At 48.1% G+C, this 16,816-nt stretch overlaps 5 protein-coding genes across 5 annotated transcripts; 3 read left to right on the forward strand and 2 right to left on the reverse strand.

Moving 5' to 3' along the window:
- Positions 1–221: 221 nt before the first annotated feature.
- On the forward strand, positions 222–2,314 carry FPSE_09767 (uncharacterized protein; the record flags this gene model as incomplete). Its single annotated transcript, XM_009262884.1, has 5 exons — positions 222–309; positions 417–1,472; positions 2,089–2,124; positions 2,170–2,182; positions 2,260–2,314. The coding sequence occupies 5 exons, from the start codon at positions 222–224 to the stop codon at positions 2,312–2,314; spliced, it is 1,248 nt and encodes a 415-aa protein (XP_009261159.1).
- A 641-nt stretch (positions 2,315–2,955) lies between these two features.
- FPSE_09768 (uncharacterized protein) lies at positions 2,956–4,238 on the reverse strand (the record flags this gene model as incomplete). The annotated part of the gene is made up of 3 exons (XM_009262885.1): positions 2,956–3,401; positions 3,666–3,899; positions 3,950–4,238. 3 exons carry the CDS (start codon positions 4,236–4,238, stop codon positions 2,956–2,958), a joined length of 969 nt encoding a protein of 322 aa, XP_009261160.1.
- A 691-nt stretch (positions 4,239–4,929) lies between these two features.
- Positions 4,930–6,253, reverse strand: FPSE_09769 (uncharacterized protein; the record flags this gene model as incomplete). Its single annotated transcript, XM_009262886.1, has 2 exons — positions 4,930–5,873; positions 5,923–6,253. The coding sequence occupies 2 exons, from the start codon at positions 6,251–6,253 to the stop codon at positions 4,930–4,932; spliced, it is 1,275 nt and encodes a 424-aa protein (XP_009261161.1).
- Positions 6,254–8,702: 2,449 nt separating this feature from the next.
- FPSE_09770 (uncharacterized protein) lies at positions 8,703–9,649 on the forward strand (the record flags this gene model as incomplete). The annotated part of the gene is made up of 2 exons (XM_009262887.1): positions 8,703–9,396; positions 9,453–9,649. 2 exons carry the CDS (start codon positions 8,703–8,705, stop codon positions 9,647–9,649), a joined length of 891 nt encoding a protein of 296 aa, XP_009261162.1.
- A 787-nt stretch (positions 9,650–10,436) lies between these two features.
- Positions 10,437–16,355, forward strand: FPSE_09771 (uncharacterized protein; the record flags this gene model as incomplete). Its single annotated transcript, XM_009262888.1, has 10 exons — positions 10,437–10,633; positions 10,696–11,533; positions 11,612–11,623; positions 11,902–13,451; positions 13,501–13,854; positions 13,906–14,526; positions 14,585–14,879; positions 15,057–15,722; positions 15,771–16,076; positions 16,131–16,355. The coding sequence occupies 10 exons, from the start codon at positions 10,437–10,439 to the stop codon at positions 16,353–16,355; spliced, it is 5,064 nt and encodes a 1,687-aa protein (XP_009261163.1).
- Between the last annotated feature and the right edge of the window lie 461 nt (positions 16,356–16,816).

Consider the following 16,816-nt stretch of genomic DNA (forward strand, 5'->3'; position numbering starts at 1 on the left):
TAATGATTGGAAGAGGGGTATGGTCACTTTCGTTTTCCATGCACTGCCATGGGAGTGCCAGCGCTCTCAAAAGCCGACTGTCACACAGAGACCAAATTTCACTCACAGCCTGATTTTTCTTCCAAAACAATTCAGCTGTAGTAAAATCTCTCTTCGACATCGCAACATTCACCTTTACTGGCAACAACGTTTCTATTGCGTCGCCTCTTTTGTCCATCAACATGACCGACAAAACTATGGAGGAGATTCCTTCTCTTCCGTTCCGAGGCAAGCCGCCCCATGCGCGTGCTCCCGAGACGCAACAGGCAAGTAGACCAAATGTTGTGATCAAAATGTCCCAAGCTGATTGAAGGCCTCTGCTCCCAAGTCTATCGACCATACCTCCCGACGATCGGCTCCCCCTACCCCGGCGGTAGCCCCGAAACAACGACTGGCAAAGGCAGATCCAGTTGCACCAGTTTCCAAGGCGACGTCTGCATCATCTCGACCTGTCGGAACCGCTCCTGCCCCTCCGTCGAAGGGCGGTCGAGCCGTCGACGACTCTGCCAAATGCGACCCAGTCCGTATGAAGGAGGCATTGATGGATCTACGATATCCTCCGGAGTACACGTATTCCAAAGACTGGAACAAAAGTCAGGTACAGCATGCTACCAAGATGCGCATGCTTGAACGGGAGAAGGAGGATCAGACCTCGTTGATTGTTGCCTATGGTGATGACAAGAAGGACCTCCGAGTACGATGCCAAGCCGTACCGTCACCCCTAGCCTCTGATGACAAACATCGAGACAAGACATGGATCTATGTCTTATCCCCGGAAGCGGACTCTATCACGAAGCGCATCACCCTCGACGAACTGCCCAAGTGGAAGGCACAAGGATGGAAGGAGTTCCATGTTCGTAAAAGTCCCTTGGTAGAAGGAACAGATTTTGAGACGCGCAAAATCTCCTTGATACATGATGTTTATACGACTGACAACCCCGTGAACGACACTTCCCGAATTTTCAAAACTGGGATAGCGATCTCCGAGAAGTCAGACAATATCACCTGGACACCCGAACGTCTCCTTACTTCTAAGGATGGTGCCCAAGCTGTTGTCGCAACCTCAAAGGAGTTCATTGGACCCCTTGATCATGAACACAGTCATTTGACTGCCACCTCTCGAGGCCACCACATCAAGTACCCACGTCCCGGAAAAGTCGGCCCCGGCTGGGGCGACTACGATCAATACCAAGAGTGGCAGTTGCGAGGTCGAAAGGTCACATCGGACATGGTGCCGGAGAAGATCTGGGATAACTCCATCCCTGAAACAGTAGCGTTCAACATCATCAAGGATGGGCGGGCGGTTGCCGGCGATCGTGTCAATACTGTCAATGAGAAGTTCGACGAAGAGGTGTTTGGTGAGAGGGTCAGCAATCCCGTGGGTCTCTGCGAACGAATCAAGAAGGATGAAGAGAGAGCCCCGAACCGTTTCGGTAAGCCTCAACGCAAGTGGTAATTAGAATCGAAAGGCGGCATTGTGCTCTGAAGCAGACATCCAATTAGAGAAAGTAAAATGATTGGAAGACTGCCATGCACGCTTAGGTGTAGGCTATTGTATAGAATCAAGAAGAGGAACATCGCCATGTCGTGTGTCGCTATAATGCACCAATCTGCTTTTGTAAAACGCGGTCTGAAACGATATCCGATTCCGCAGACTCTGATGTTCAGTAACGATGATTCGGGATATGTACCTTGATAACTTGAGCAAATCCTAAGTGATCACATGTACCTACAAGGTACTAAGTGTCTTTATGGTGCCTAGCGATCAAGATGAACGAAGGATGACGGACCAAGTCAGCTTCGATACACCCTACCTACTAAGATGAAACCGTATCAGCGCTAGCCTACGACATCATGATCATCATCTGAAGCAGCATTTGTGGCCACTCCCATTTCGTTTAGTTAGTCTTGGAAGGAAGGCAATAGACTTCGGCTCACAATCCTCAATTTTACAATGCAACTCCCCAAAGGCTTCGGGGTCATGATTGTAGTCAATCGACTGAGGTTTGCTAGTAAAACTCCAATCTAAATCTACAATCAGTTGAATAGACTTGGCTGGTGTCGGCATGAAAAAGTCATTGTCGTGTAGGTGCAGAGGAACAACAAGTATATCATCTAACAAGACTCTAGCTACCTCCGACTCGTAAGTACATGTAATTCAGTAATGACATTGCCTATCGCACTAACATAAATCAAGACCTAACTGAGGTGTTGTTTTAGGTCGTACCAAACCAAGTTAGGCAAATATCCTATCGCGGGTGTCAGAGCATTGTAAGGTTGACACCTATGAATCGTCTAGTATGCAACTGTCATGTCACATGATTTCCATTTTTGTTTGAGGCTTTCAGGGAAGGTATATTTAAATAAATCGGTAGCTGACACAATCAAGCCTCAAATGAGGTGGTTTGTAGCTGTTCTTTGCTCCGTACCCAAGTGAACCCAGGGCAGAGTCATAGAATGGAGGGCCTGATATATATGTGCACCTATAGCGAAGAGCATTAAGCTTATAAGAATGTCCCAATAGTCTAATTTATCTGCCTATCCAGCCTAGAGTATCTATAGTAATAGTGTTTAAAGGGGTTTCGAAACCAAATTATATTGTAAGACCAGTAGCAACTATATAAACTTCACCCACCGTTAAGACTTCCTTCCTCACTAGACCAAACTCGCTCTTTCAGAGTAACAGTATCCGGCGATGACTCATTTCTACTCTTGATCGCGATCATCGAGAGATATGATGACACCACCGGTATGGCCAGTCAGCTCTTGCCGAAGCATCTCGCAGCGCATGTAGGCTTGAACGGTAGTAGATGTGTACTGAAAGGGTAGTGATAGTGGATGTGATACGTGGTGGTGCTTCCAACGTTCAGGGTAAAACAACAAAGAACTTAAGTATATGAGTAAAAACGATAAAGGTCAGGACGAACTAGATCGCCTCAAACGCTTGCAGGGGTCATAAACATAGGGCTGTGGAAGCAGCTCAGGATGCCTGGCCCCGCCACTCATGGCCGCGATTTGGATGAGATACCACTGGAGGTCAATCATCAATTTGCATTTCTTAGCATCGCTGAAAGGCATAAGCACTTGTACAACATGTCCTGAAATAATGGCCGTGTGGGCGTCCATACCCCCAGCCGCGATAATGCCACTCTCGTTACGATCGGGGGCAGGGTTTCCGTTTGCTTCGTGAAAGAGTTGTCTTTTGGCGAGGTCCTCCATGCTGTTACTGGAACCCATGACGGTGACTTGGTCATTGGGTTTGCCCTGCCGGCATTCCAGCCAGTTGAATTGAATCATGACTTCTGTTGCTTGATCTTCCGACGTCTCATTATCCGGATTCTGAGAGTCGAGGGGCTTAATGCCTAAGCATTTGAAGCCAAAAAAGCCTTATGGCCACCAGGAGTAAAGTCGTTTATTTAAGGACAACATGTTCCAGTCCTTATTGGAGCCGCCTAAGTAATAGGTGTTGGCTATAAGGGCAACCAAGTCAGTTACTACGGCTTCGCTAAAGAAGGCTCCAGCTCTGACTATGGCCTCAAAGGTTTTCTCGCTATTGCCTTTGTTGTTATTCCAAGCCAAGGGCACTATATGCGCCACTTGGCCGCCGGGCGTCGCCGTCAAGATACATTGGAAATTGTCTCGTTGGCGGCAATCTACTGCTGCTCTTTGTTGAATCTCCTTTGGTTCGTAAGATGGACAGCCAGTGTCGTTATCATCTCTGGTGATACTTTCGGGTCCGGCACTGCCAGAATCGATTGCGGCACGTGGTCTCTTTAAAGAGCGCTCTGTCGGGACAGTTTCTGATCGCTTGGGCTGTGTTGGATCGGCAGGCCAGCGATCCTCGTTCGACTTTTGGATGACTGGAATGCATTAGTATAAGATGGGAAGGGAGTGAATATCCATCACTAACAGTGTCCGACCAACTCGGCGACATGTTGAAGGGCCTGTTTCAGAGAGGGTGATGGTTCATCAGGGTCAAGAAAGCCCCCATCCTTTAGGCACCCCTCAGGAACGAGCAATATGATGGAAGCGTGAATTGCTGTCAGTGGAAAGGTGTGCTTATAGACATGGCGGAGCTTCTCCTCAATCTTCTTGGCACATTCAAAGCGCTCCTCCCGGGTGGTTTCTAGGTCGCCCTTGTGTGGTTCGACGTACGTCGGTGAGGCACGTCGCCTCTCGGTGTCGGGCAGGTCGGCCATCGTGGGCATGAAGTGAGCGGTAGAAATGATGGCGAGGCGATAAAGACGTTGGAAGAAATAAAAGGATCAGCCAGTCCAGATTGATGATAGAAGTGAATATGTCAAATAAAAACGTGACTGCTTGATTTGTAGTTTGACAAACAGATTTTGTATTTCTGTACTCGAATGTCACGTCAAGAGTGTTTCTTGCTTGTGTTGAAAGTAGTAGAAGAAGAAGAAGAAGCCATGGGCGACTGAGCAGTTCTTTTATGCTATGTAAGAATAAGGTTGTTTCTGTGCCCTTCTTTGTATGACTCAATGAACAAGTCGGTCTTTAAAGCTGTACCAACCACCAAAGAACGAGGTTGTTGTTAACAATCACATGTGCCAAAGGCAGGCAGAAGCAGCCACAGAGGCGAAAACCTTCTTTAGGTTCAGGCATACCATATGTTTCCAGGAAATTGAACGACAACGGCATGCTGTCAGCGGGGTATAAGTAATAAGACTCGGCTATCTAATAAATCGTTAGAGGGTCAAATGAATTATCAATAGTCTACTTTTCTTTTTGTCATTGAGTCTAGATGATATACGGAAGGTTTAACTCCAAGTTAAAGCCAGGGCATTTTCAATTTAATTAAAAATTCCCAATATGACCCTGAGAAAGTATATTGTACTAATACTGTCTGCCTAAGGAGAATCCGCTGTTGTGAATTCAAAAGCCGCTGTATCCTGCCCAAAGAACGGGCTCAGGAAGCAGGTCAGGATGTTCAGCTCCGCCGCTCATTGCTGCAATGCAGGTCAGGTTCCAGTGCAGGTCCAACATCAACCTGCACTTCAAGGCATCGCTTTCTGGCATGCTTAGAGCGACAGTGTGTCCCGAAATGATAGTTGTGCTAAAGTCCGTGGGCGGGGGGGCTGCATCATCCTCATGTTTGATTTGCATTTCTGCCATCTCCCTCATCTCGTTGTCGTCATCCTCCAGGTACATCAGTTTAGTTGGCTTCTCTCGCCGGCGGTGAAGCCAATTCAACTGAATCTCAACTTCGAAATCTGGTTCTTCTGAGCTCTCAAAATCCAGAGACTGTTTGGGCTTGACGCTCAAGCATTTTAGTCCAAAATATGCCAAAGGCCACTTTGAACATAATTGATCATTGACGTAGACCATGTTCCAAAATTTGTCGGACCAGCCCAAATCAAAACCAAGAAGCCTGCTCAATTCACTGAGAACGGACATGTCGAAAAAGGCCACACCTCCTCTCAGTGAACAGATGGTCTGTTTCTTATTGACCTCGTCCTTATTCCAGGCGAAGGGCAGTATGTGTACTGGTCCCCCGCATGATGTACCTGTGAAGACACATTGGAACTTATCCCGAATGCAGCACCTGGTTTTCTCAGTCCCGCTCCGGCCAACCTGGTTTGATTCGTGGGTTTCTCCATTGGTATTGTCGTTGTTACCAGCAGCGTCGTCATCCTCTTCATTATCAGTATATTTTCGATGCGAATGTCGTTTTCGTGAAGTCTCTCTCGTAGATAATTTTCTCTTTAAGGGCCGTCGCCCCTCAGCGTCATGAGTCTCGTCTTGTTGTTGTGTACAAAGTCTAGCTGTTTCTGGTTCTTCCTTGGACTCTGAGAGATCCTCGTGGGACTTGCGGAGGTCTTGGATATATTAGCATATGTAGATAGGGAGAGGATGGTTATAACGAACAGTGTCCAACTAATATTGCGATATTATCGAGAGCCACCTTGAGCTGGTATCCGTTCTTCATAGTATGGTCAAGCAAGCCCCCATGTTCCAGGCATGATATGGGAATAAACAGTATGGCGGATATGTTGATTGCCGTCAGTCGAAATTTCGTATTATAGCTGCGAATCTTGCCCTGGATCTCTGCGGCACAAGCGTATCGAAACTCCTTTGTCTCTCTTAGGTCACTCTTGTGAGGAGTCTTGGATGCCGCAGCCGAGTCAGGCTGATTTCCTGGGGCGTTGCGTTCCCGGTGGACAACCACCCACTCATTCATGAGATCTGAATCGCTCATGGTTTTTGTCGATGAGGTGTGATAGAACAAAGGGAACAAGAAAATTGATGGAGGAGAAAAGAATTCGGGGAGAAGAAAGGAAACTGCGGTTGTTAAATATCTCGCAATGCGAGAATGCAAAGTTTATTTGGAAGTTTAAATAAAACCTTCAGCTTCCACGAAACTTGCGGTTACCAGTACTTAGACCTAGGTAGGCAGGTGCCAGAGCTTAAGTAGAGCAAAAATCCAAAATGAAATTTACAATGACAACATTCCCAGTGGCAACCATCCTGCCCACTTGTCCTGGTACTAAGGGATCACAAAGATCATCGCCATCTTCTTCCTCTTCTTTTCTGTACAGCAAATATATACCAACTCCACATCTCGCTCATTTTCTTAGTTACCTGATCATTACAATTTTACCCGTGTATTTAATCGATAGCAAATAGAAAAGTCCCACTGCGACCTCAGTCTCTGGCTTCGACACTGACAAGACTACAAATTTGATCACTGTTGCTGGCAGCACTTTGGCAGGAGAGGTTCGCAACGCCGAAACCAAGGCAAGACCTACTTGGAGTCAAGAAGGAACTTTAAGAACGGGTGGTAAAAGAATTTCCGAGCCACTTGACAATTCGCCTTGGTGTGTATTTCCAAAGGCCAGTCTTACGGGAATCATGTCAGGGGCTCCTGTGACTTTTGAATTAACTGCGGTTCCAGTGGCAGTAGCTTCCGTTCATTTGTGTATGGCAGCCTTTTGTGTCGTTCGCCATTGGTCTTGAATCTTCGGTTGGTGAAATATGACCCTCCATCCCAACGAAACGGTAACTGGTAAAACTGCTTTTCGATATCGACATGGGAAGCAAAGAGCCTCTCAGATGGTCCAATACCTGTCAAATGTAGAGGCGAGATAGGATGCGAAACTCTGTATGATGGATTGTCGGATTCTTGTCGTATCTCTTGATACCTTTCATGTCCGTATTGCTGTATCTTCAAATGCAACTCGGTTTTTCGACAGAATAAACATGGGCTCCAGGATGGATCGGGTTTGATAGATGATGTATCCGTTATACAAAGAGTGTAGAGGTGTACCTGAAAGATAAGGCATAGGTTAGCGGGAATCTCATGTCTTCGTTCTGTTTTCGCCCTGACCTAGACTCCCCTTTCCACTGAGCAATAGAGTGTTCAGCCACTAATCATTAGGATATTAAGATGAATAACCTAAGGATATGATCTAAATTCCACAAGCCAGTCGACATGGTGATCTCGTATGCTATTGTTCCAGTGGCAGACGTCCTTTGTTCAGTGAAGCCTCAGGCAAGGACGATGTTTACTTGGTTTCGATTATTCCTCCACAGCATGAGAGGTCCGTCAGTACATAGAGCTTCGGTTTTGCAACTCATAAATTCTTGGTTTGGTACCATGGCAAAACTCTTGCCGAGTTACCTAACTGATGGTTTGCGTCGCCCCGGTTTTGGAACTAAGAGGGTGCCAAGTCCAAGGGCCACAGAAGAATCACATGGTAGAACGGTGTGCAGCTCGCGAGCCTACGGTCTAGATCCAAGTCCGGGACCGGAAATTACAGAACGTACTGGACGTCAGACACTTGTGTTTGTGGAGCTACATGTTCAACTATCTGGTCTAATTTCACAAGCAGAATATTCCATATCCAATAGAATATCCCCACTAATGCAAACGGTGTCCCTGTTGCCATGAAGTGACGGATCTTGGATAGCATACGGTCAAGATATGCTTGCCATCTTTGCTTGCCTATACTATGGGCTTCCATGATGCTAGACTACACTTGCTTGCATCTGTCAAACCAACACTTTAGCAGTGTGATGCATCTAAGATCACTTCAACGATGAATACCTGATGCAGTTACTCTCCCCCATCAGCACTTTGATAGCATCCAACTATAGTCCAGTTGTATAACAAAGGCCGTTTTCCCAAACATTTCGATTACCCGTTTACAAATCAAGTTAAACTGACGTATTGCTGGTGTCTGTTTGCAACTGTTTGCAGTCCCTTCTGCGGAGTGACCTTGTACCGCCCTCCAGGGCATCTTTAGGGGCCCCTGATTCCAACAACTAGCAGGCAACCCCCGATCTCGCACCAAAACTTCTGTTTGATTCCATCATTGCATGTGCTGAAGCTGTTGGCCACCCCAGTCCAGTGCCTTCCAGTTTCCGCGTCCCTTGGTTACCTAATTCTTAGGGCTAGCTGCCACCCACATTTCCTCCCCTCCTCCTTCCCTTCTCCCTCCTTCTTCCTTCCTCACCCAAACAACACGTCAGGCATCTTGAGACGCCATCCACTCTTTCGTCTTGAGTCTTTCGTACACAGGTAAGAAGTCTTCTCTTCTTTCCTTTCCCTTTCCCTTCCATCCCCTTTGTACTAATCACCACTTTCTGCAGCTCACTTGCGTGCGTCTAACAGTCACTCGTTGATTACTCGCGCACCACTCGCCACCATGTGTGTCGAGATCATCACCATCGCTCAGTGCGCTCGAAGCAGCGCTTCTGACGAGTACTCCTCCTGTGGAAAGCTTCACCTGATTGGCAAAGAACACGTCGTCTGCAAGGAGGCCCATGGCGACTGCATCTGCTGCTTTGGCACTTGCGGTAAAATCATTCCTGAGGTTCCCACTGGCATCGCTCTCTCGGAGATTTCTCAGGCTCCGTGCCTCGCCTGTGCGGGAGGCCAACTGAAGAACTACAAGGTTCTCGAGTCTATCCTACTCGATGGTAATGGAATCCATGATGAGAACTGGGACCTGAATCTCAAGGCTCTCCAGGCCGTTTGGCACCAGAAGTGTGCTTGCCCTCGTGGAATCAAGGCCTCTACTCCCAAGGACGACGCCACTGTCAACGAGCCCGCCAAGGAGCATGCTTCGGGTCATGTCGACACCAAGTCTGTCGTTGATTCAGCTGCTGCTGAAGCCTCCTTCACTGAGGTAGCCACCGACAAGCAGGGCCCTGGCCAGTCTGCTACTACTGATGCCCCTGGGCACGTTGAAGCGGATCCTGCTCCCGCCGCCGACCCTTGGACTGGTGCTCCCGTCGACACTGACCCTGTCATCACTGGCAAGGATGATATGGCCACTGCTGTCGCCAACGATAATGATGGCGACACTTCCATCAAGGCTGGTTCCGACGCCGGCAATGGTACGAGCTTTACTTGACACATCACTTGAGACTATATACTAACATTTACTCTTTAGTTGTTCAGGGTAGCCTCGATGGCGAGGCTGTCGCTGAGGCAAGCCGTGACGCTCCCAAGTCCACCGATGGGGCCACTCCCGTCAGTCGCCGCGCTGTTAACTTTGCTTTCAGCGCTGAGACAGCTGATAAGCTGCGCGATACCACCGAGAAGTTTGCCGCGCTGAAGACCAGCTTCCTCATGGGAAAGCCTATTTGAACTAGACGTACATGGAAGGGGTAGGATCGATGTGGTGGAAATCGATATTGCGAAGACAGATGGGAGTGATATCTGATGACGTTCTGAGCCGTAGGCCGGCTTCTTGAAGGCAGCCCACAAACAGAATAAAAGTTCATCTCAACTCTACTCTAAGATACATTACACCTTGATCAAGTTTACCGCCGAACAGTTTGCCTCGTGACCACAAAATATTTATGCTTCTCGACTGCATATCAAGCAAGGTAAAACACACGTTTGTCTAGTACTGACGGGAATAGGCAGGCTTTAACGACTCCACATCACCAAACACCATGACAAACCCTTCAGGTATTAGTACCCTCCTTTGTCACAGAGAGTATGGGCGATAAGTTTTTACGCCAAACTCCATGTCATGGCATTTATCCCTTGCTGGAACAAATTCTATACTCCTTGATCAACACTCATTCCTAACACAGGCAACGTGTTGACGAATGCCAATTGACCAGGGTAAGAGACTTGACACCCTGGCAATGGTTCTAGCCAATCACTAACGGATCTAAATCTCAAGCTGGAAGCCCCTGCGTCGCGGTTAAGCTCCTTTTTTCTTCAACGTCGCGACATTGTCAATAAGATAGCGAGCGTATTCACACCAATCTATGCGGTAGACTTACAAGCTAGAGTGCTGACATTTGAAGATCTTCCATTCTGCCTTACTTGTTCTCGTCGCAGAGTTTGCCAATTCAGTGGTTTCGTGGCATCTTCAGGGTTTTGCCAGGGCCAGATGGTCCACCAAACCGCTGAGACAATGATGTCCACTGATGGCACCCAAACTGCTGAGCCAGACAAGCGCACGGCGCAGGATCTTGTGAAAGAGATCGCGAAAGAACGTGGTTATCTTGGTGAAGAACAACTCGCGCGGATCGGGGAAATTAACCCCGAACTTCGCCGCGAAGTGGAAGAAGCGCTACTACGAAAAGAAGAGATGATTGGGTCTGCTGTCTTGACGTGCGTACGAGTTTCTAATCGGACATCTAAGTTGACCACAAGACATTCTAACATGCATTTAGGCTCGCTAGGAATATCTACACAAGCAACGCTAGGTTTGTCTTTGAGCTGCTGCAGAATGCCGATGACAATGATTACAGCACAGCTGTGTCACAAGGTCAGGACCCGTATGTCTCTTTCAAGGTACACCCTGACAAGGTGACGATTGAGTGCAATGAAAGTGGCTTTACTCATGAGAACTTGAAAGCAATTTGTGCAATTGGTAAAAGTTCAAAGGTCGGCGCAGCTGGTTATATTGGAGAGAAAGGCATTGGGTTCAAGTCTGTCTTCATGGCAGCTTGGAAAGTCCATATCCAGTCGCACAAGTTTTCTTTCTCTTTCACGCACCGCAAAGGAGATTCAGGTCTCGGAATGGTCACGCCTGTGTGGGAGGAGACGGATGAAACGACAGTCGACTCCTCCACTCGCATCACTCTACTGCGTCATACAAGTGAGGATCCGGAAGAAGACGAACGGCGGCGCGACGCCATCCGCCTCCAATTTCAAGACTTGCAACACACGATACTACTGTTTCTACGGAAGCTACGCAAGGTACAAGTGTCTTTCTACGACAAAGATGATGTTCAAACGGCAACCACCGTTTATTCTCTTCACGGAAGCAATCCCGCAACTATTCGAAAGGAGACATCTGATGGTGTAGATGAGAGACAGTATCATGTCACCAAGCACGTTGCTGAGAACATCCCTCGAAGCGAGAATAGGACATACTCGGATGAGCGGGACCGCGCTGACTCCTCCACTGAAGTCGTGCTGGCGTTTCCCTTGACAGATACGGGAACCCCAATTGTCGAGAACCAGGATGTCTTTGCGTTTCTCCCAATGCGACCGATGAGTTTCAAGGTAATTGAGGACACTTTTACCCACCCAGGTGGGTTGCATAAAAACCGGTACTGATTTAGTGGTTGATATAAATGTTAGATCACTCTTAGTGTATGTATTGCCTAAGAGTGGACTAATGATTTCGTCTGCACTGCTTCAAGTCCCTATTTTGAACAACCCGCCTACCACCTCTCCGGCGATTAACGAACTCTTACTGATTGGAATAGTTCCTCATACACACGGATTTCGTCACAGAAGCCAGTCGTCAAGGCATAGTAGTCAGCTCACTCTGAAATCGCGCTCTCTTGAAAGGCATCGCAGACTGTCTCATCAAGGCCATCGAAGAATTCTGTCATCATCCGACACTCCAATACCAATGGATGCGTTAGTTACCTCAACGAGACAGCCATCCTTGGGACAGTTTTTGGTCGAGTCTCCTAGACAGGATCAAAGAAAGAATACATCAAGTCAAGGTTCTCCGTACCCTTGGCTCTCGGCAGCTGGGTTACATGTACCAGCTACGCAATCTTCAGTCATGGCTACGCGATGAGAAGGGCGATCCCCTGTTCTCGGACACCAATAACGAGATATATCTCGCAAAGGAATATACCAAAGATGACCTCGACCTATTGAAGCCGTATGGCTTACAAGGAGCCTCACCAATGGAAGTTATTCTCCGCATCGAGAATGATCTTCAGAAGCCTCCTGAAGCTTCCATGATGAAGCGCTCGATGATAAGCAATGATGGGCATTCATCCGCTGCACGAGCGCTTATGCTACTGTTGAAAGGCATAACACTCGATGGTCCGGGTCCGATACAAGCACGGCCCGAGCAACTGAGGTTCATTCCACTGGACAATGGCGGATGGGTCTCTGCGAGTCGCAGGCCACTCTACTACTCTCATTCCTCTGGACAGCTGAAAATTCCTCGCGGCCTTGGTCTGGTTCTTGTGGCTGCAAACGCAGCATCCAATCCACATCGGCGAGCTCTACTTGACAAGTTTGGTGTCATTGAGGCACGGTTTAGAGATGTTCGGTTGACGATCATGCAGAAGGCGGTGCTTCCTGTTGCGGATGCTAATTCTTTACACACGTCGTCTTCCTACCTCAAGTTCATGTATCTTTCTGAGGCTCTTCTAAAAGACGAGGAAGTCCCGAAGCTGCTCAAAGACTTCCAGGTGTATGACCACCAGCGGCGCGCGTGTCGATCAGTCAAACATAATCTTTACCTACCAGGTGATGACGAATACGGACCACGTCAATTACTTTCACCATATAGCAGTGCACCCGGTTTTGACGTGCCATTTCTACACGATGACTACCTCCATTCTCCGCCCGCAACACCAGAGGGCCTTGCCTGTAACTGGGAGGAATGGCTAGAATTGCGACTCCGCCTGCGTCGCAATGTCCGCCTGACAAGGATGGATAAGAAGGAATTGACGATCTCTCCTTTGTTCCGCTATATTGAGAAGCATCGGCCTGACCGCCTGCTCGGCGCTCTACAACGGGCATGGAATATTGAGAACCTCAGTGCCACAGCCTCTGATCAATTGATCGATGAGCTGTCCAAGATGAAGGTTTCTTGTAAAACCCAGAGCGACCGTTACTGTTTGTTTTCCTTGATGTCAACTTATTTGCCTCTGCCAGAACTTGAAAGCAAGCGTTCTCGATATGCTGAAGAAGGGGGCTCTTTTTTCCTAAATCTAGGCGAGCCCATAACATCAGATACATACAGAGTCAAATGGGGTTTCTTGGTGGACCATCTTTATATTGGTCACACTGACGATTCTTGCTTTTACCTACATATCCTCAACGCGATTCGCCACGAAAATACTGCAGCTGACATTAGTCGAAAGTCCAGGATCTTGGATCTCTACGAAGTCATACATACCCGATGTCAAGAGGCCACAAATGTCCTTGACGAGCAGACCAGCACAAGGTGAGCTTGCACATTGATATCGCACGCTATCATAGACTAATTGCTACAGAGATACGATAGCTGGACATCGACTCGTATACATCCCCGCCTGTGATCCTCAACCAGCAACATGGGTATCGCCTGACGAGTGTCTATGGAACGCACGAAAAGAGATGCAAACAGCATATCCTCTTGCCCATCTGTATCGAACAGCATTTCGTCGATCCGAAGAAGAACTAGACATAATGCGGCAATTTTTCAAGATAACCCTGGGTGTCAGGGACTGTTGTTGGGAAAATTACCTCAACGAGTTGCGGAGACTCAATACACTTGGAACTGAGGACTTTGACTGGGTGAACGACATATACAAGTCTCTCAAAACGGAGCGGCCGAGTCTCGCCGACATTGATGCTACAAAGATCAGGTACCAGCCCTCTACGCCTATATCCACCGTATCCAACTAACGAGTACCTAGGAAAGCATTCGCTGCAGAAAAGCTCATATACTTCAAATCTGGCAATGTCAGTCGCTGGTATACAGTCAGCGAGTGTTTATGGTCAAGCGCCACCAAGATTCGAGGCAGAGTAGCCCTCAACGATCTCTATCCCGACCTAGAGGACTTCTTCGTGAACTTCCTTGGCGTACAAGAACTCACACTTAGTATGGCATATGATGAGCTCAAAGAGATGGGGGCGAGGATTCCCTGCCCCCCAATTGACGCTGTCAAAGACACAATTTGGGCACTCAATTCGTTGTTAGTGACGGCAGACCGCCTGCCAGACGAAAGACCGATCCTAAAAGGAACAGCATTCCCCGTCAAGTACCCGAATGGCTCAGTAAAGCTGCATCCAGGTCGTACAGAGTTCTCCATTGTTGACCGAAAGGCTCTGGGGGACATCTTTGGGACACGAGCCAAGACCCTGGACTTTACACTCGATGAAGTTCGGCGGCTAGAGCCATTTCTCTCGTGGCTCAACATGGGGTCGAGATATCTATCCGCCTCTGTTCGAGAAATATCTACCGTGGCAAGTGAGGGTATGAACAAACTACAGTCTTTTGATAGAGAGATAAAGCAAAAGGCCGACGGTCTCTACAGGTATGTTACCTCTTTAGCCCTGCCTTTCATAAGCCGAGCTAATCCTTATGCCTTTTAGGATCGCCGTCCACTACAACAGTCCTCGCACACAAAATGACAACTCGAAGCTCCATTGGATTCTTTCCCGCGCAGAAGTCCACGAAACAGACGGCATCTCATCCGAGCTTCATCTATCCCAAGATGGGCACGCGATAGTGCATGTTCAAGAACGAAGCGAGCCACATATACGTGAAGACAATGATGCCCTCAAAGTTTACGTGCCACGAGATCCCGAGGCTCAAGGATTTTGTTACTTTGCGGCGCTTCCGCGTCGTTTACTGGAATGGATCATGACAGATCCTTCCACCCTTGAAGTTAATCACGCTGGTTAGAAAGCATTGCAGATTGTCACAGCAGTCTTGAATGCTCCTCTTGTGATCATGACGCAGATTCTGGAGGCGGAGGGAATTATTGATGCATCGATCCCAACAGGCAGCTTCAAGGAAGATAATGAGGAAAGTAAAGACACTGACGAGTTCAATGCCTCCTAGGGAGCGGATGTGAATTACGGCAAAGACGCCCCGGGTGAAGCGGTGGATGAATCTACGTCTCTAGCCTTGGTACAACCAGAAGTCCGTGAAGAAGAGGCTGCTGGCCATGAAGACGTTACCACTCATCAGTCCGTCGGCACTGTGTCCCCGCCAAGGCTATCGGATTTTCCCATACGACAAAGAAGTCCAGCCACGTCGAATTCATCCGTGACTGGACAACTAGTCTTCACACCTGCTTCTTCAACGGCTAGTCATTCCAGTCGGAACAAGCGAAAGCCTGTACATCACACGCCAACAGCAACCGCTAACGCCCGCCACGGAGGTATGGTTGATGATGGACAAACGTCGTCTGGAACAGCCAGTCACCCATCGTTTGTGTTCGGGTCGTCGCCTGCAATGCAATCCGGCTCTGCATTCCAGTTTGATGGTCCAAATGGAGCCACGCTATGCTCTACGATTGAGGATGAAGAAATTTATCTAGGTTTGATCAATAATGTCATTACTTCGGCTCGTCATGGGACAATTCCTCGCCGCGAGTGCTTCGGTGAGCCTGGACTCTTCAGTGCGCTACCAGAAGTTGATGAAGATGTCCAACTGTCACAACGTTTCCGCTCATATGGACCTAAAGAGAGAGATATGCGCATCGGAGCTCTTGGCGAACTATACGTAGGGTGATACTAGTATTTGGTGGTAACGCGGCTAACACACTTGCAGATCTTTGAGCTTCTTCTGGGGATCAGCCCAGCTCTCTTACAGTTCAGCAGAGACAATTGGCAAAGTCGGATGAGAAAGTTCATCAACATCCATCCTAATTACTCCGACATGCCAGCATGGACGGGTCAAGAGACCGCCGATATTGTATACTTTGATCGCGGGCGAGGGTTGACAAAGCATTTGGTGGGAAAGGGACAGCTTGGCCCCAGTTGGTTAAACGTGAAGCCTCTGTACTTGATTGAGGTCAAGTCCACAACTGGAGACCGTCGCACTCCATTCTATATGAGTAAGCGACAGTACCAAAAGGTAAGTCTTTTATCAGGGCCATGTGCTAGATAGACCATTGCTAACAACATGAAGATGGGGGAGTACTCGCGCACATTGGCATTGTCGGCGCCTACAGCCACGGCCACGACCGCGCCCACCATTTACCTGATCGCCCGGGTCTCGAATGTCGACAATCCTAACATACGGTTGGATCTGTACTTCTATCCAAATACATTGCGAGCGCAAGGGTCATTGGTCTTTACGCCCGAAACGTGGTCGGTTGTTCCTGGGTCTGTTGATCCTGGATGGTTAGGCTAGGGGCAATTGAAGCGTTCACTTCTGCGCTTTAGGGTACAAAAATAAATAGTCTAAGATGTCTGATGGAATGGCATAAACTGACCTACTCATTTCGTCTCTTATGCTTCCAGAGGCCATTTTCTGATTTCAAGGGCAGGATCAGGTTGACATGGATGTTCATACTCTCATCAGTTGTTCAAAAAGCGCCTCTTCACATACGGAACATTGTAACATGCCGTAGTCCTCTTTGTTCTTCCGTCTTGTTCGACCAATGTCATGTTCAAGTCTAGTTTTATGGACTCATTCGATCAGTTCTCAGTTGTTCATCTGTTTTCCCAACAATAGTCCGTTTATTCACAATTAACAATGAGAAACCGAACATTTGCGACAAGACAACAAAGAGTGACGGAGAGCCATCAAAGCTGTAACCTTGGCAATACCGCGGATGACAAACAAAGACCGATCATCTTCACAGGCCTTGT

Source organism: Fusarium pseudograminearum, chromosome 1, assembly GCF_000303195.2.
Source record: "Fusarium pseudograminearum CS3096 chromosome 1, whole genome shotgun sequence".
Lineage (NCBI taxonomy): Eukaryota > Fungi > Ascomycota > Sordariomycetes > Hypocreales > Nectriaceae > Fusarium > Fusarium pseudograminearum.